At 47.3% G+C, this 15714-nt stretch overlaps 1 protein-coding gene across 3 annotated transcripts in view; it reads right to left on the reverse strand.

Annotated features, from left to right (window-relative positions):
• The window catches only part of Rgs9 (regulator of G-protein signaling 9), a 72834-nt gene that overhangs the window by 24026 nt on the left and 33094 nt on the right, over positions 1 to 15714 (reverse strand). For all 3 annotated transcript variants that reach the window (XM_011248828.2, NM_011268.2, NM_001165934.1), the window contains 2 exons: positions 10463 to 10525; positions 654 to 683 (listed from right to left, as the gene is read on the reverse strand). In XM_011248828.2, the coding sequence (XP_011247130.1) occupies positions 654 to 683; positions 10463 to 10525 (93 nt within the window). The remainder of the gene's footprint in view (positions 1 to 653; positions 684 to 10462; positions 10526 to 15714) is intronic.

Below are 15714 nucleotides of genomic sequence, written 5' to 3' on the forward strand. Positions count from 1 at the left end.
AGGTAAACCCTTCCACCCTTAAGTTGCTTTGGTCAGGCAACAAGATAAGTAATATGATCTCCAACTCCCCGCCCTTGAGTACAATTAACTCTGATATTACAAAGATCCAAGGCCATGTATCTACACCAATAGTGTACTCTACATCTCTAAGTCAGGGCTTGGGTTCACACTTCAGACTTCTGGTCAATATTCTCCTTAACCCATCGTGTGCCAGTTTGAGAAAAACCAACAGCTGGGGGGCGGGGGGACGGGACACAAAATGTCCAAAGGAGGTTTGAAGTGAGATGGGGAGATATCCGTTGAAGTCCTGCAGAGACCGACCAAAGTAGATAGCTAGTCACCCTGCTCAGATTCCAAATGGATTTGTAAGAGTGGGGTCCAGTTTGGGGATGCACAGTCTTCTCTCCCACAGTCCTCCCTGACCATCCCTCAGATGTGTGGCTTCAAGGGACATTTCAGATCCCAAGCCTTAGCATCTGCTCCATTCAGACCTCACCAAGCATCCTTTGCTGCCCATTGATTTGGAAACAACTGTCTGAACAGTACACATGGATTTCATTTCATTACTTGCATGTGAAGCATAAAGCCACGGTACGCATAATTTGTTAGAAGACTTTAAAACCAAGCTTCCCTGGAACTGGGAGACTCATTACCTCTTTTCTGACAGCAGTGACAGTTTGTTTCTGTAAAACAAAGAAGAAAAGCCATTAAATCGGTGCCATTAAGTCGGTACGGTTCAAATGTCCATTTGAAAAAATAGGAAACATTGCCCGTGAGAAAACTGCTCTTCTCCCCATACTTAAAAGTCGGGATCCCACCCCCGCCACCGTCTCTACCACCTCTGCCCTACTCTGTGCCACCAACAGAGACGAACGGCAAAAGGAGTGGCCAGGGAAGGGATATAGTTTACCGCTATAGATTTATTCCTAAAATCCAAGGTGAATTAAAGACCGAGTTTGGAGTTGGCCTTGCTCTCCCATTCTGGCCCATTAGAAAGGGCAGAAAATGGAAGATAAAGAGGGTGACCTGGGCTAAGACAATGTCTCAGTAGGCAATGGCTTAGTAGACATCGGCTCAGTAGAACTTACCAGGGCAAGCCTGGCAACCTGAGTTTGATCCCTAGAACCTACATAAAGACGGAAGGAGAGAACCAACTCCACAAAGCGCATATATGTCACATGCTTGCTTGTTTGTCCACTGGACACAAGCTAGAGTCACCTGAACAGACAGAACCACCATTGAGAAAATGCATCTATACAACTTCCCTGCGGATAAGCCTATAGGACATTTCCTTAACTAACAATGGCTGATGTGGGAGGGTCCAGTACAGCGTGGGCAGTGCCACCCTGGGATGGTGGTCACGGATGTATAAGAAGACCAGCTGAGCAAGCCACAGAAGCAAGCACTCACTGTGACCTCCATGGCTTCTGCCTTCTGTTCCTGCCTCCACATTCCTACCTTGCTTTTCCTCAGTGATGGGATAAGCTGAAATAAGCCCTTTCCTCTTCTGTTGCTTTTTGTCATGGTGTTTTATCACAGCAAAAGGAACCCTACGGCACCATGGAGAGTACACATAGACACACACACACACACACACACGCACACACACTGAAGATAGATAAAAACTGAATCACTAGAAGCCATCTCTCCCCGACGCACAGCAGGAGCGACAAAGATCTCTATCTTTGAGAAACCGGCGTGGACCCTGAGCCTGTGTTTCTCTTCTTACCAGCAGGAGCTTTGAATAGATTGTGAGATTCACTCTCAGGCACTCATAATAATTTGACTGACATCACAGACTGAAAACAAAACAAAAAAATAATAACATGGCCATGTTTCTAAAATCAAACCACAGGACTAAAATTAAAAATAAGCCCCACAGCCTAGTCTCAAGTGTTGGCCTGTGATGTGGGGAGCTCACACTGCGCCCCGTGCCCTTGCTATCAAAGCAAGTTCACAGTGGGGATGAGCCCCAGGGTGTCCTCTCTCTCTCTCTCTCTGGACCTTCTGAGTAGAGATAGGGAACTGGGGGGGGGGGGGTGTTCCATGCAGGCTTCCCCGTCTTTCTCTAGCTGAAGTCTCCCAGGCTACAAGCCACAGAAGCAGGTCTCTTGGGTCCACCTTTCTGTCTCATGCCATCCTGTGAGGGTGGGACTGTGGGAATCTCAGTCTTGGTTTTCCGAGATGTGGTTATGTCCAAGGGCAGTTTGGTGCTGACCCTCATCCTGCAAGCCGAGCCTCAGAACTCCTGCCTAATATTGGTGCAGCTGAGTTAAGCCAAATCTTCATTAGGAATGGGGTCACACGTGTTAGCAGGACCCTGCTTCTCCTTAGACACTGCAAAGGGAGCCAGTGTTCCATTGGCTCAGAGGCACAGGATCTCCCAGGGCCAATATGGGATGTCAAGAACACAGCTCTCCTCTCTCATTCATGTGGGATGTCGCTTTGACTCCTTGTGATTTTTAGATCGTTGCTTTTCACGGGAAATCTTCAGATTGTTACTACGGCAGCACAAGGTGCAGGGACTTATTTAACTGTCATATCTGGTGTTCTCTTTCACAGATCGTCACAAGTTTTACTTACGTGACCATATTTTACAATGGAAATGGCACCCTCAGAACACAGGCGCTTCCTTTAGAATCTTGTCTAACTCAGGGCAGATCCTTGACAAATGCCAACTCGATGATGGCTCCGGTGTGCTTGGGAGCTTAGGAAGATAGACCTTTTTATAAGCTTCCTTTAAAACATCTGGAAACACTCAGCAGATGGCCCAGAGCAGTGGTTCTCAACTATTCTAACGCCGGATCCTTTAACACGGCTCCTCATGGTGTTGTGACCCCCTAACCATAAAACTGTTTTTGTTGCTACTTGATAACGTAATTTTGCTATTGTTATGGATTATCACGTAAATATCTGATATGCAGGATATCTGATATTCGACCCTTGTGAAAGGGTCATTTGACAATCCCCCCAAAGGGGTCACAACCCACAAGTTGAGAAGCATTGATGTAGAGTCTTAGCTATCACATTTATCCTTGCCCCTGTTCTCTCTCAACATAGGGCTTTGTTTTAGAAGACATACATTTTAGATAGAAAGGGACCCTGGGACCAGAGTAGACTTACATTGAAATCTAGTATAATCAGATGCCTCTGTTAAGAGTTCTGTTGAAGTAGCTGCTAGGAATCAATAGCATCTAATGATTTAGGACCTCTGCTGAAAGAGGAACTGGACTCCCCCACAGTAATTACCCCTCAGCAAACGCAAAGCAATTCACACTTCCTTTGAACTATTAAAAAGCTTTAAGGGGAAAGATTTTAAGACTGACTCCATGCTGAGGAGACCAAAGCTCTGGACAGCTGTTGGTATTAATTCCCTGCCACAGAAGCTTCTGAGCCGTCATTGGCTCAACCAAAACTCAAATGCGCCTCTGCAATAGGCAAGGCTGAGGAGCGAACCATGAGACATAGCCACTGGGTCTATGGCCTCTCTCCACCTCGCCTGCTCCCTGCACCACAGCCTGCCTTTGCCTTGAGCTGGGGACGCTGCAGAATGGAATGTGGCTGTCCAGTCTTTTAATTTGCAATTAAAACAGAGAGAGAAAAGCCTCAGCCATGAGATGAGATACAAACACAGAAACACAACTCATCACCATAATGGTGTAAAGACCAATCCGCAGCTAGCTCTATGCTCAGCAGCTAGTATCTTAGACATCATCGTCCAGAGAACCTAGGACCCACATCAACCTACCCATCCTCTGTTGCCCCACAGCCTGCCCTGGGGCCCAGGGGCTCAGTGCACAAACACATAAGAAAGGAGCAGGACTCTGGCTGTCCTGTCATTCTCTAGGTCCCACAGGGAGCTGTTGGATGTGACAGCCACGTGCACACACTTGTTTCTACCTCTGCTGATCTCCCCGTGGATTCACATATTTGCCCATGAGGCTGCTGTCTCCATCTTCAGACTTTTAACTATTTTTACATTTCACTCACTTTCTTTGCTTTTACTATCTTTTCAGAACTTTGACCCTGGTGTGGCTTCTTTCGTGGGGTTCCCAGAACTATCAGTGATTTTCTGGGGTCCAGCCTTCAGTGTGCTCTCTAACATAGGGTGGGGATTGCATACTCTAAATAATGCAGACTTTAAGCATTTCTGACTTCAGTTTTTTTGTTTTTTTTTTTCAGGTCTTTGGAAATTTAACCAGACATGACAGCTAGGGGATGGGACCCAGGTCTGACCAGAAAATCAATATGTACCTCATCTGTACTTTCTGTACTTAACCTGAGCATAATTTTACAAGATAGTTTCAACATAAAACAAACTTGTATGTTTTGAGACAGGGTCCTATGATAGATATATCCCTAGCTGACCTGGAACTTGCTATGTAGACCAGGCTGGCTCTGACCTCATAAGGTACTGGGACTAAAGACATGCACCATCATGTCCAGCCCAAACAACGCTTCTCGGGGTAATCTCTTCCACCTGTGGCATCACTCTGGTACCTTTCAGGTGCTGAAGACTTTTGAGTTGGGGATGCTCAGCCTCTGACAGGATCCCAATGAAGCGGGTGCATCCTAATTTCTATCTTGGCTTGTCTATGTGAATCTTAGCTTTTAATTCTAGCTGCACATACACTTGACCATGGGATGAGTCACCTCGGGAGTGACACCCGTGTACCTTGTGTACATACGGAGACATACACATAATGAAATGTGAGTGACATGAGGCAGCGCTGGGGAAAGGGTCTAGACTTTTCTAAAGGGCAGATCTGACCTGTGAATGCAGGAAGCTTGTGGGCTTTGGGTCTCGGCAAAAGTGGAAATCTTGGTTTTGTATGTTATTGTCTATATGATCTTGAACAGGTGGGTTATCTTTCTTCCTTCCTTTCTTTCTTTCTTTCTTTCTTTCTTTCTTTCTTTCTTTCTTTCTTTGCATTTCAAAGCCTTTTGTTTCTCATTTATAAAAGGAAAATGTGGGGGAGGTTAACTGGGATAATTCATATAAGCAGTTGGCATACTGCAGAGACTCAATATATAATGGCCATTAATTAGGCTTAAACATACTCCTGCTGAAGATAACACATGCAGTGTGTGATGTCATTTCTCATTACAAGATAAAATACTATTCCAGGCAATAGTCAGGACAGTCATACTTAAAGATATTATCACTGTTTATCTGAAATTCAAATTTAACCGGGAATCCTTTTCTGTTTGCTAAACTTGCAAACCCACTATCAATATTATTATTACTTAGCCAAAAGGTCATCAAAAACATCATGCTAAAGTTATTGAAAATATACACACCCACACACTATGCAGTTCGGAGAAAACCACCTGGTGACAGAATAGGACGAAGCATTTTTTTTTTTCTAACCCTGGAATTCACACATATAGCTACTTTTCTTTTGGATATGGGCTCTTCTAGAGTGAAGCCATTTCTATACTCCCACTTAAAGGGATACCCTTCCCCACACTAAGAATATTCTGCCTGAGGACTCCCGACAACTCTCCATTCCTGTAATTCTAACAACTTGTTATTTTCTTCTTGTGGGGATTTCCCAAATAGAGACAGACTTGTTTACACATCTCGAGGTCCTCAGAGGTTGGGAACAAATTGCCAGGGGAGGTTGGAGGGGTCAGAGCTATGCCTGGGAAGCACTGTGTCCCTGCCAGACAGAAGAGAGGAGCCAGGAGACAGACAAGCAGAGGCCTAGGGGTGAGGCTGCCTGGTAGGAGTCTGCAAACAGAAGTGATGTGGAACACTATCCGGGAGGACGGTGAGGACCTGGGCCAGGCACTGGAGGGGTCAGGGTAAGGCAGAAACTACAAACAGGAAAATCCAGAAACTGGAGTTGTTAGTGTAAAGTACACAGAAAAAGGGAGAGCGGGCAGCTGTGGGAGGATCCAGGATCTGAGGGAGTGGCCATCTGAGCAGACGTTTGTTTACCTGGTACTTCCTGAGCACCTTCAACTTGAAGGGCCAAGAGCAAAATAAAAATGCTGCTTCTCAGACACTATTGTACATGCCAGTAAGATTTTGCAGAAAGGACCCTGATAGAGCTGTCTCGAGTGAGGCTATGCCAGTGTCTGCCAAACACAGAAGTGGATGCTCACAGTCAGCTATTGGATGGATCACAGGGCCCCCAATGGAGGAGCTAGAGAAAGTACCCAAGGAGCTAAAGGGGTCTGCAACCCTATAGGTGGAACAACAGTATGAACTAACCAGTACCCCCTGGAGCTCGTGTCTCTAGCTGCATATGTATCAGACGATAGCCTAGTCGGCCATCATTGGGAAGAGAGGCCCCTAGGTCTTGCAAACTTTATATGCCCCAGTACAGGGAAACGCCAGGGCCAAGAAGTGGGAGTGGGTGGGTAGGGGAGCAGGGCAGCGGGGGGGGGGGGTATAGGGAACTTTCAGGATAGCATTTGAAATGTAAATAAAGAAAATATCTAACAAAAGAAGAGAAAAGAGAAAAGAAAAAAAGAAAAAAAATGCTGCTTCTCCAGGCAACGACAGTAAAGAAACGTGTGTGTGTGTGTGTGTGTGTGTGTGTGTGTGTGTGTGTGTAGGCCAAAGGTCAACTTCAAGTGTCATCCCTCAAGGGCCATCCATCTTGTTTTTTTTTTTTTAAGACAGGGATTTTTATAGCTTGGCTGCCTAGTGAGACCCGGGAGCCTCCTGTCTCTGCCTCCCTACTGCTGAGATGATGACAAGCACACACTGGCATGTTTGCACAGCCAAGCTTTCTCTCCAACCCTGAGAGTAAAGAACTTTAAGACAGGATGGCAATAGAACATTAAATCAGCCAAGACCATTCTGAGAATGAGAACTCTGGTGCTGCATCAGGCACCCTGGATCTGGGTGATCCTGGATGCAGTACTTGGGCTGGGTGATGGGAAGAGCTGGGGGCAGTACTTGGGCAGGGTGATGCAAGGAGCTGGATGAGGTACTTGGGCTGGGTGATGGGAAGAGCTGGATGCAGTACTTGTGCTAAGTGATGGGAGGAGCTGGATGAGGTACTTGAACTGAGTGATGGGAGGAACTGGTTGAGATACTTGGGCTGGGTGACCTAAGTTCTATATTGCCACCCTAGCCTTGGACAAAGAGTTAGATTTCTCTGATTTGGGTTTGTCACATGAGAAATAACTGATGTTATGTTAAGAGCTCAGTAAAGCCTCTTTTAAAACCCACTTGCTGGGCATCAGAGCCCACCAGACAGGACTTAGAGGGGGTTTAGATGGTTCCCATCCCAAGTGCACTATGTCCGAGCTATGTGTCTACATGAGTCTTCCCTCCTCGTGACCTGCTTCATTCACTCACAGGGATGACCTCATTATTCCGTGATTCTGTCAGTGCACGTGAGCCTCCGAGCCAGGGATAGGTGAGAAACACTCTCTCCCATGCATGGCACAGGGGACACCAGTGCACATTAGGGCTGCACTGTCCTTAGCTAGCCACCATCACACAGAGAGCCATGGGAAGAAAGCATTCTCTGTCGGTAGGAACACAGGGGTCTTCTTGCTCAGTGAAGGCTCTGGGCTAAGTGCCTAGCAACCCATGGCATCCAATGCCCAAGAACCACATTCCTGCCTTATTTTCAAAGACTAGCATGCACACCCATGGAATGGTGTGACTCTCCCCTTGTACATCCCCCACCTCCTCCCAGGCTAGAAGCATGAGAGGGTATAAGGACAGAGTGGCCTAAATCCATCTCCAAAATAGGGTCAGAGGTCTGTAAGGACATGAAAGAGCTAAGGGGCACCATTTGGTAGAAGAAGAGGACCAGTAAGAAATGGGCAGAGGGGGATGGGAAGGTAGGAGAGGCGATGTATAAAAACATAGTATAAAGATATATATCATATATATACACATATATATCATGTATATATGGAAGTATCATAATAAAACCTATTGCTCTGTATGCTAACTTTAAAACTTAACTGAGCTGGCCAGTGGTGGTGCACACCTTTAATCCCAGCACTTGGGAGGCAGAGGCAGGCAGATTTCTGAGTTCAAGGCCAGCCTGGTCTACAGAGTGAGTTCTAGGACAGTCAGGGCTACACAGAGAAACCCTGTCTCAAAAACAAAACAAAACAAAAACAAACAAGAAATCCCCCCCAAAAAACAAAAAACAAAAAAACTTAACTGAAACTAAAAAGAATAATAAAGACACAAATAAAAGGGGGACCCCATAATCTATCTCCTTCATAATACAATTACATGTTCTAATGATAACAGTAACAGCTACTCTTACAGCGAACATCTCACAGGTTGTATATTGTCCTGGACATTTCTACAAATGATCCTGGTTAATCTCCTAAGGAACTAACGCCAGGTATAGGAACTGAAACTCAAGGTGTAGGAAATTTATATATATATATACATATACACATACACACACACACACACACACACATATATATATATATACATACATACATACATACATACATACATGCATACATACATACATACATACATACATACTAGGACACTCAAGTTCTGAAAGGCTTGAGAGCTTGGCTAAAAGTGGTGGAGCTGAGTTCCTTCCTAGGGCCTTAGCTCACTCTCCCCAACATTAAGTGTTGCCCCTCATCGTTGGGTAACAGTGTGGCCCGGCCATGAGTATCACTATGGCAGTATAACCTGTCCTGGGGTAGAGGAAATGAGGCTCAGTCCAGAATGAGACAGGGCTTATAACCAGACCAGTGCCCTGCCTCTATCCAAGGTACTCCTTGTAGGGCCAAATATTCTTTGGAATGAAACAGGGTGGTGGGGAGACATACACACTTGGCCTTTTGTGTGCCTGCCCTCAAGGTATAGGAACTGAAAAGAACACTGCATTCTAGGGCTGGCTCCCAATTGAGACTAGATCCTCCTGGCGCTGGGCAACCTTACCAACCAGTGACCGTTGTCTGGTGAAGCCCGAGGCCCTGGACACCTGCTGGCCTCACAGCCTCAATTTTCATGCTCAATGGGCTTTTGCCTCTGTTTAGGGACAACAGAGCTCAAGAATTTCCTTCTTCTCAGTAAGCACCCTGTTCTCCACACTGAGTTCTCTGAACTGAGACAAAGATCAAACCGTTGCCTTCCTAAGGCCTTATGGAAGACGCTCCAAGCTCTCTGTGACCCTCGGGGCAGGAAGAGGGAGATATAGGGTGGCCTGCTTGTGAGAAACGCTGCCATGACACTCAGACCCAGACCCAGCCCCTTCAGCACAGGAGATGTGGTGAGCACTGTGCTGCTGGGGTCAGAGGGGGCACAGCTTGCATGCTGTTTCTTCTTACTGCTCCACAATGGTCAGTGTGCACACACAGGAGAAAGAGAGCTGGAGAGAGAGAGAGAAAGAGAGAGAGAGACATGTCACTATACAGCAAAGAAGACCCACAGCCCACGCAGAACCCACCACCGCGCAACGGCGCTCTGCCTCACTTCCGCTCTATACTCTCCTTCCCAGCTGCTGGCACACTCATAATTTTGAACGCTAGAAAGCAAGACCCGGCTCTGCCTCCTTCCGGGTGGCCAGTGGGGCATGAAGACGCTTCTTCGATGAGAAGGCCTATTGGCCGCACTCCTCGGAAATCATTTATCCACGGCAAGGACGGAACAGCACAGCTCCATGTGCACGCTCCCAAACTGACTCAGTGAAGGTCGTGTTCTAACCTCCACACGCCCCGCTGTACCCCCCACCCCGGCTGAGCCTCAGTCAGTCCCCACACCCCACCCACGTCAGAGCCAGTGACGAGCGTGCTGCCTCCACTTCCCCCTCCTCCACAGGAGAGAGTTTCCAGAGCAGTACATTATCCATTTAAAAAAAAAAATCTCCACCCGGTTCTGAGTTTTACTCGATGATTCTGTCTCCATAGCAACTGAGCCTACAAGACCTTGGCACTGATCTGCTATCTGACAAGAAATCGTGGAAGAGGCTGCTGGGAGAATGGCGAGCTGAAAGCTGGCTGACGTGCCCTAAACGTATCGAAGGAAGGGTCGTCTTGGACAAGAGTCCTCACAGCACAAGCTCCATGTGCACGCTCACCAAGTATCCCCTGGTGATACTCTCTCGAGATGCTTGGTCTCTCTGCACACCACAGCGCTACTTTACCAGCCCAGTCCTGTTCCTTTCTCTCCTCCTTGGCAGTTCCATCTTCCTCCCCCCCCCCAGACACACCCATCCAGGTCCCACTCATGACTCGAGGCCAAGCCATAACAATGACATGCTGTGTAGAGAAATCTCATCAGGTTTTCAAAGTCTGAAATGACTCAGACACCACATGGCCTGCCCTACACTCGTCACTCACTCCCCGGGTCGACTGTCTACCCAGGGCCCTTGCCGTGGCCTCCCTGTCCCCTGACTCTGATACCACAGACCCTGGTATCAACAGCAGTCTCCATTGCCTCACAGACACGGCTAGACATGTGGACACCTTCCCAAGCTCAGAATGCAGGCAGACATACCTGGTTTACCTTAACTTCGTTTGGATTGGTCACGCGGTCCAGGCCGTAGTCTAACACATTGTTCATTCCAGGCTGAATGGAAGAATGACAACATAAGGGTCACCACAGGAAGTCACTAGCTCCTGATCAACTTCAGATCTGGCCAAGCTGCTGACTGAGAGATCAAGCCGAAAAGGGCTTGTGGTCTAGCCCACAAAGAAAGGTGAGGTAACCCCCAAATGAGCTAGAGAGCTTTCCGACTGCTTTTTGGTCTATTATCACAGATCCCCGGCAGTCCCTATAGTGGGAAGAAGAGGGAGGACTAGAGGGAGGAAGGGACAGATGAATGCCTCTCCTTCGCCATAAGAGAATGGGGGAGGGGATGGAAGACAGATGGGATGCACTGTGGACAGACGAATGGACGTATAGATGACAGATGTAACAGACTGGATGGATACATGGCGCTGAAGCTCAATAAGACTTGACTGCAGTTGAAACATGGGACTCCTGATTCCTCCTATAGATCTCCTCCACCACACCCTTCAGTTGCAGCCAGGGCTGAGTTAGAAGAAGGAAGGCAGCCGTGCTTCAGGCAAGCACTAACCCATCCCTGCCCTGATTTTGATGTTTTCCAGATGCACCAGACATCCTAGAAGATACTTCTCCCTGTCTTCACTGGCCCAGCCACCTGAGATAATGAATGTCTCCTACCTAACAGGCACTTCTAGGATTTAGCAAGACAAAGTACGACACTATCAGCAGAGCGTAGGTATCACTGAACAAGGGCCTAGACTCCTTTTAAGGTCACGCATGCATAGGTGTAACCAAACCTGTGTGCCTACGAAAATGCAACCAAACCTACGTCAAGTGTCTTTGTCAGTTCCCATTTCTGCCAGTTAACCCCACCCTGAACCCAGTCTCGATTGGCTTTTCTCACCTACTCAAGACCAGCAATTGAGGTTTTTCACTTCCTGTGGACAGGCAAGTGTCAGCACATACTATTAATAAGGCTGACTTCACAAGAGCAGACACGAGGCTCTCTCCCCATCAGATCCAGTCCCATCGGCAGCACTGAAAGCATTTTCAGTTCAGAGGTAGGGCTTCTAGGTTAAAATCTAGGACATCTGGTCAACTTCAGATAAACACAAGTAATTCATTCATGTCCTATTTAGTTTTGGAGGAGTCCGGATATAAATTGCTTGGTTGGTGGGTTTTTGCTTGCTTGCTTGCTTGCTTGCTCGCTTGCTTGCTTGCTTGCTCGCTTGCTTGCTTGCTTGCTTGCTCGCTTGGTTTTGCTGTTGTGTTTTGGTTTTTCCTTGCAGGGTGGGGAACAGAGTCTTTATGTACCAGGCTTGCCTCGAACTCACCATGTAGCCTAAATCACTCTAGAACTTGTAATCCTCCTGCCTCAGCCTTAAGTTATAGGCTCATGTCACCATGCCCAGCTCCAATAGGTTAGCTCTAATTATATACTTAGCTCCAGTAGTTTAGCACTTCTTGTATACTTATACTAAAAACATAAAATAGATTTTCGTGGCAAATAAATTCTGATATAGAATATTTGTAAAAGTGCTTTCAACGCAAGTCTGACACCCTGAGTTCAGTTCCCAGAGCACAGGTGAAAAGCTGGTGATGTGGTGCACACCTGTAATCACAGCCTGGTGCACACCTGTAATCACAGCCTGGTGCACACCTGTAATCACAGCCTGGTGCACATCTGTAAACACAGCCTGGTGCACATCTGTAATCAATCACAGACTGGTACACATCTGTAATCACAGACTGGTGCACACCTATAATCACAGCCTGGTGCACATCTGTAATCACAGCCTGGTGCATACCTGTAATCACAGCCTGGTGCACATCTGTAAACACAGCCTGGTGCATACCTGTAATCACAGCCTGGTGCATATCTGTAATCAATCACAGCCTGGTACACATCTCTAATCACAGCCTGATGCACATCTGTAATCACAGCCTGGTGCACATCTGTAATCACAGCCTGATGCACATCTGTAATCACAGCCTGGTGCACACCTGTAATCACAGCCTGGTGTACATCTGTAATCAATCACAGCCTGGTGCACATCTGTAATCACAGCCTGGTACACACCTGTAATCACAGCCTGGTGCACATCTGTAATCACAGCCTGGTGCACACCTGTAATCACAGCCTGGTGCACACCTGTAATCACAGCCTGGTGCACACCTGTAATCACAGCCTGGTGCACACCTGTAATCACAGCCTGGTGCACATCTGTAATCAATCACAGCCTGGTGCACATATGTAATCACAACCTGATGCACATCTGTAATCACAGCCTGGTGCACATATGTAATCACAACCTGATGCACATCTGTAATCACAGCCTGGTGCACACCTGTAATCACAGCCTGGTGCACACCTGTAATCACAGCCTGGTGCACACCTGTAATCACAGCCTGGTGCACATCTGTAATCAATCACAGCCTGGTGCACATATGTAATCACAGCCTGGTGCACACCTGTAATCACAGCCTGGTGCACATATGTAATCACAACCTGATGCACATCTGTAATCACAGCCTGGTGCACATCTGTAATCACAGCCTGGTGCACATCTGTAATCACAGCCTGGTGCACACCTGTAATCACAGTCTGGTGCACATCTGTAAACACAGCCTGGTGCACATCTGTAATCACAGCCTGGTGCACATCTGTAATCACAGCCTGGTGCACATCTGTAATCACAGCCTGGTGCACATCTGTAATCACAGACCTCCTTCAGAGAGATGGTTGGCAGAAACAGGAGCCTCCACCAGAAGCTCACAGGCCAGCAAGCCTAGAGTACTTAACATGGCTACAGCAATGAAAGACCCTCAACCCAGCTCCAGTGCTGTCCTCTAACCTCTATGCCCTTGGTGTGGCAAGCGTGTGTGCATGTGTCTGCACTCACACACATGAAGTTAATCAATTAATTAAAAACCAGATGCCTTGTATCCAGCTTGCTAAATATGATATCCTAGCTCAGCAGGCTACCACAGATGCAAATGCTGGGCCTACTAACCACAAGAGGAAGAGATGAAAACCAAACCAGGAAATGCATGAGAGGAAGATGAGGAGAGGGAGCGCCCACCCTCACCCTAACCTGTGACCTCGATCAGTACTATACATATACCAGACACCGTGCTATGTCTTGAGAGACTAGTTGACTATAACATGAGACTCCTGCTTTGGGGGGCATCCCCAGAAGACACAGGGAGTCACTTCCAGTCTTGGGGAGGGTAGAAATCCCTTAGTAGTCTCAACAAGATAAGTGTCATGATGACTGTGATGAAGTGTAGCAGTCCCAGACAGCCCTCAAGGCGACCTAAACCCCATATGAAAGAGAAGCGAAGGATGTGGCCACCAGACTAATGCTTTCACCTAAAATGGGCTCCAGGCACTTCCCCCATGTCTGCTACAGAGTAAAACCCACCAGCAGAGCTGAGGGTGAACTTCACATACATGCAGACGTTCACGTTGTGTTGTCTAGTACACCTACACACCCTCTCAACTTACGCATGCCTACTCATATACACATACACACTCACACACTCACGCACATCTAAACATACTCATACATACTCACCGCACACTCAGAACCCACCCACCCCCAGCCCCAACACCCCCTGTGCCCCCCTCCCCCCCTCCCAGGCTCCCTTCACAGGCCCTAGCTGCCTGAGCAACTCCGTGGGGTCGCCTGCTCCAGGCTTGAGTTTGGCTATTTAGCTATTCCTTTGACCTGGCCCCACAGACTACAGAAATAAGATGGCCTGGGGCTCAGTTGTATTATGTGCACAGTTGAAACCAGTTCCAAGGCAACCTCTGCTACCAGGCTCTCTGTCAACCTCTGAGCCTTATTGTTTTACTGTCTCTCTAGTTAGAGCTCACTACCACCACACCACCTGTGAGGATTTCCTCAGCAGCTGTAGGGGACAGCCAGCCCTACACCCTCCTCTGCCTGTGCCTTCATCTTGACCTCTCTGGGGGTAGCAGCTTTTTAATTCCCAGTTGAAGAAGCTGTAATCCCAACCACTGTCCTGTCCATAGTCCCCCAGACGGTTACAAGTATGAGAAACTCCCAGGTTCGTTCATTCATTCATTTATCCATCCATTCATCTATCAGACAATTAGTATAATCTTTACCCTACTGTAATAACTGCCAGGGCTACTGGCCCACAAGTGAGTACTTCATTGAAGATTACCCAGAGCCGATCATCAATGCACAATCAATAAAGGTAATCAAGTGAGGTGCCACTAGCAGATGCCTTCTATCCCGGTGTCTCCACACCGAAAGCCTCTCAGAGATGTGCAAACTATGAGCTTCCCTCCTTCAGCTTGAGGAACTGTGAGCACCAGGGTATGACGTCTCTATCACATCCCTTAGGCATAGCAAAAAAGGCAATTTGCTAAATGCCTGATAATCTGATAGTGACGTCAGCAGGAACCAGCATGCCAGGGTGGCACCAGCCCTCTACCAGTCACAGAGTTCACTCTCTAATCCCCTTCCTGGTCACCACTCTGTTCCCTAAAGCGTCAGACTCTTTGGCTCATGGGTCTGAGAGGATAAACAAAACAGTACATTGTTTTATAAACATAATACAATGAGGAAAGGGAGGAGGAAAAATGAGGCTGAACCGAGGAGACAATTTTAGGTTGAAGAGTTTAAAGTCTGTTCCAAGCACAGCTTGATGTGAGTGTCAGCTTTGTTGGGGAGGTGGCTCCTGGCGCCTGGTCTGATGCAAGACGCCTTTCTTCTACAAGACTGTGTGGCATTCTGTATGTCACTCGCTCATTTGCATAATCGTTTAGTCATCGCTTCCTCCACAATCCTATAGTAAGTTCCTTGAGACCATGAACCGTGTCTGTCCTGGCTCATAAGGCTGTCTATCCCCATTGCCCCAAGATCATCTACCATAAAATAAACATCCAAAAGTTACGTTGATTTTGTTTAATTACCACCAGCATCTGTTGAGGGTCTCATACTGTTTTGTGACACAACACTACATTTCAGACTATTTTCTAGGTTAATGAATGGTCTTTGACCATATCGTTTTAATAGATTCACAATGGCCTATGGAATCAGATATAAGCTAGGTTGCCATTCTCCACTGCAGGGCATTGAGCACAAGCTCAGCAGGAAGTAGAGAGCAGATACCTTCTTTGTTGATGTTTTGTTTTGTAGCTGTAATGAAGACTGCTTAGTGTTCATTCACATGACCTTAGGATACACGGCCAGAAAATGCCTTTTCCCCAGAAA

The sequence above is a fragment of the Mus musculus genome, chromosome 11 (assembly GCF_000001635.26).
Source record: "Mus musculus strain C57BL/6J chromosome 11, GRCm38.p6 C57BL/6J".
Lineage (NCBI taxonomy): Eukaryota > Metazoa > Chordata > Mammalia > Rodentia > Muridae > Mus > Mus musculus.